General features: G+C 35.3%; 1 protein-coding gene across 1 annotated transcript; it reads right to left on the reverse strand.

The window, feature by feature from the left end:
- Positions 1-1,078: 1,078 nt before the first annotated feature.
- Positions 1,079-3,250, reverse strand: LOC132162226 (PLATZ transcription factor family protein). The gene is made up of 5 exons (XM_059572489.2): positions 2,917-3,250; positions 2,633-2,812; positions 2,420-2,494; positions 1,978-2,118; positions 1,079-1,795 (listed from the first exon to the last, which is right to left on the reverse strand). Exons 1-5 carry the CDS (start codon positions 2,917-2,919, stop codon positions 1,451-1,453), a joined length of 744 nt encoding a protein of 247 aa, XP_059428472.1. The 5' UTR covers positions 2,920-3,250; the 3' UTR covers positions 1,079-1,450.
- Positions 3,251-4,283: the final 1,033 nt, after the last annotated feature.

Consider the following 4,283-nt stretch of genomic DNA (forward strand, 5'->3'; position numbering starts at 1 on the left):
GTAAATTTTACCTTAGTCTCATTAATGTCCTGATAGATAAGGTATACAGTTTTCACCATTTAAGCATTTTCTATCATTAGTTCTGGGGGCAAATGTAATTATAGAGTAGCCGTTCTGGTCTCTCTCTGTCATGTGGACCTTAGTTTTCCTCCAACAAGTATGAAGGGAAAAAATATAGGATCACACACCCAAAATATCAAAAAAAAAAAAAAAAAAAAGGATTAAAATGAGGGTGAACTTAGAGATACTAAAGATAATAAAAAAAATAGAGTTGATAAAGAGAGCTCTGGGCACGAAGAGAGGCCAAGTTTAAAATAATAGAAGAATGATGTTTACATGTTCCCCATAAGATAAAATTTGAATGCTAAAAATACTAGTCAAAAGTTTTCACTTCTCAAAAGAGACATTGGGAGGCAAAACAGTAAATAATTGGAGAGTTTTGTCACCATTCTGTTGTCATTGAGAAGAAGGAAGAAGCAGACGAAGGAAGGAAACATTAGAGAAAGAGGCAGTCAGTTTTGCCATTCTTAGGATCTCCTTCAAGAAATTGGAGGTTACCTTCTATTCATAGTGGATTTTGGCTTGAACCCACTTACTAATTTCCCCATATTTTGTGAAAATTATGATTTTACATGGCAATTCGTGTTAACTTATTAAAATAAATATAAAATTATATATTTCAATCATAACTATCAAACACATTTACTATATAATGATAGTGTTAGATTTACGGACGAGGGAGAAAAGAGTAACATTGTCTAAATACGATGACAATATTACACCATCTTAAAAGTAAAAGGAAATAAAAGGCTCTTTCTCCATTTCAAATAAATCAAAAATAAAATATTAAAATGTCAAAACTATCAATCATAAATATTGGGGTCAAACACAAATATAGAATTATATAAATCAATCATAACACAACCCATTTAATTAAATGTCAAATTATTTAACCCTAATTTATTAATTTTGTATTCAATTTGTTTCGAGTTCGAGATCGACCCTAATTTTGATGTGAACATTTAACTACTCTTGGGAATTTTGGTTTCATTGAGAAAGCATATAGATAAGGTGCAAATTCAATCAAGACCCCCAATCACATTGGTATAATTCTTCAAAAAAATAAATCATATAACCCCATATACAAGGGATTTACCAACAATATAAGTAATATATAACAGTAAACTTTTGTCATTGTTTACTGCAGTCTGTGGCTCTGTAAATGGCCCCAAAAAAAAGAAAAAAAAAAAGAAAAAAGAAAAAAGGAACCAACCCTGGCTACCACCACTCACTAGAAGAGAGACAGAAAAGTCCTCAACAAAATTGGGAGATTTTTCTTTTTTTCCGAAATTAGCCTCAAGGAAAAAATATAACACCAAATTCATCCCAAAGCCTTCTTCTCCCGTTGTAGCTCTCTCCAAGACTCCATTTACCAAATCCGTACAGAAATTCAATAAAGTGGAGCTCTTTGTGGAGTCCCTTTTCTCCGGTTCATCAAACTCGCCGAAATTTCAGAGACGGGTGAGCATACCGGCCGACACACCGCCCGGTAAGCCGACGACAAGCTGCTCCTCTTTTTCCGCACAATCTCGGTTGTAGCAGTGCAAGCAACTGTCCTACAGTCCACCCCACTGCACCCACCTGACCCGGACGAGGTCCGGCTCGAACCAGCCGGTTCGAGAACCGAGTCGGGAGTCATAAAACCGTCGTCTAAACCCGATTCGGGCAACGACAGGGTCTTGCAGTCGAAGAGGTATTCTGAAATCCCACCTTTGGTCTTGATGAGATAATCAATCTGTGACAAAAAACCAAAAGAGGAAATAGTGAGAAATGAGACGAACCCAGATGAGAAAAAGCTGAAAAATTGAGGAAGAGTGGGAATTGAGAGAGACCCAGATGAGAAAAATTGATGTAGGAATGTGAAAGAATTGTGAAAGCATGAGGGAGAGAATTTTCAGGCTTTAAGGCAAAAGAAACCTTGCAGGAAAGGGAGCAGAAGAGATAAGGGTCTTGCAGGCTTCTGTCACAGGTGCTGCAAAATTTTCCGGAGCCCTTGAAGTTCCTTGTCTGTGGCCTTTGGTGCAGAAATATCACTTTTGCACTGTTGGTTGTGTACGACTATAGAGAAAGAGAACAAAAAAATGAGACTTTGTAGAGAATAAACAAGAAAAAATGGGTTTACAGAATAAAGATCCTTCACATTTCTCAGGCTCATCCACAAAGGCATAATTCATACAAGGAAACCTTCAATTTTCTAACTTCTAGTCCAACAAACCACAGCCCTCTTGAGAAACCCAACAAGGAAAAGGCCTTAACAACATGAATTCAAACATGTCAATTTCATAAATAAAATTCATGTTTTCTTTTTTTATTTTTGGGTCAGCATGATTATATATATTTTTCAAGAATTTTTACTTACTTGAACAAAGGTGCAGTCTATCAACTTTGCAGCATCATCCAACCTCAAAACATCGTGGTACACATACCTTCTTATCTGAAAATGAGCAGAAAGATGAAAAAATTCAGCACACAATTAAGGAAAGGAACAATTAGAAGCTTGAGAAAGGAGACAGGAGAAAGGAGAAAGCAGTGAACTTTGAAACATTATTGCAGTGAATTTCGAAAGAGAAACCTGCAGAAGTTTATGAGAGCGGTGAGGGGATAAGCAGTGAGGGCAGAGACTGATGCAACAGTTCAAGCAATAGACGTTCTTCTCATTTTTCTTGGCATCTTCATGAAATATGCAAGCGTTGAAGAACTTCTCTGTGAGAAGAACCTCAAGCCACCGAGGAAGAAGATTAGCTTCAAGAAACTGAAAAAAAACCCAGATGCATATATGACAAGGAAAATTCAATTAGCTTCACAAAAACCAAAAAAATCCAAAAAATGGGAAACAAGAGAAAAACTCCAAATTACCATCTTTTTCTTCAGCTTTTTCTTTATTGCTTTGAATATCAGAGCTTCATTTCATGAAGATAATGGTGGGAGTGGGAGTACATCTATTATCACAGACAGAGAGAGAGAAGTGCAGGAAAAGAAAGAGAGACGCCGCCTGACAATTGATACAAATATTACTGTTACCAATACCAATGAAAGCGCAGAGAGACGAACAATAAATATAAGTAGCGATACAAAGTTATTTAATGGAAATAAATAAATAAATAAAAATTTCGCTTTCCATTGCTGTTTACTAAAGAGCCCAGGTCCCAAAAACCCTAAAACGCTAACCAAATGGTCCTCTGCGAATGGTTGCGTGGTTGGGTTTCTCTCTCTCTTCCTGTGCTAAGTGCTAAATGACAAGACAAGAAACAGTGACTTTTCTCAGGTCTCGGTGGAAAACGGTAAAAAAAAAAAGGTGACAAGAGACTAGAGAGGGAATAGTGCTTTGAGAATGGCCATTTTTTAATGCCAGTTTTACCCATTACCCTTCTCGGATGTGCCCAATTAACCCTCAAAAAAAGTGAAACAGAGCATGAAATGGGAAAAATCCTTCCGCAGCAACAAGAGTTGATTGGCATACAACCTGACAAGGCCTAGAAATTCAAAACGAAATTATTGGTTATGATTAATAAAATAGAATTTGTCTCAAATGGGGTTAAAAAGAATTAATAAATAAGTCAATTTCGAGTTAACATGCTTAATTAACGGAAGTCACTTGTATAATTTGTATAAATTAAAACTTTTTTTTTTTCATTAGCAAATTTAAACAAAAAGTTGCCCTTAATCTTGTCTCTAGTTGTAAAGATATATGGTTCAAAAAAAAAAGTTGTAAAGATATATAATTTCGATAGTGTAAGTTACTTTCATGTTCGATAACTGTGAATTATTGCACCAATATTTTTGTATAAAATGATATTTTTATGTTCAATAATTATGAATTTTATTAATTAAAACGGATTATGCGGGTTAATCGAATCAAATCAATCTAACATGGCTTGTTTATTAAATGGGTGATGCACACTGGGTTATGTTATGTTACCTGCCTATCTAGCTAGGTCGTGTCAGAGTTGATGTGACTGATTAGTTTAATTAAATTGATCAGGTTCAAATTAATTTATATATCTTTATGTCTATACCTCGACACAATTCGAATCCGACACATAAACACGAATTGTCACCTATAATCAAAAGAATTGAGGTCAAGTTAAATTCTTTAGTTATTGCAGTACACGTAACAATCATGTACTTTGCAAAAATGGAGTGATTCTAACATTTAGGATAAGCTTTGAAGGCAAATAGCATTGATAAATGTTTGATTTTATTCTCGTGCACATCTCTGGTCT

The sequence above is a fragment of the Corylus avellana genome, chromosome 2 (assembly GCF_965113065.1).
Source record: "Corylus avellana chromosome 2, dhCorAvel1.hap1.2, whole genome shotgun sequence".
Taxonomy (NCBI): Eukaryota; Viridiplantae; Streptophyta; class Magnoliopsida; order Fagales; family Betulaceae; genus Corylus; species Corylus avellana.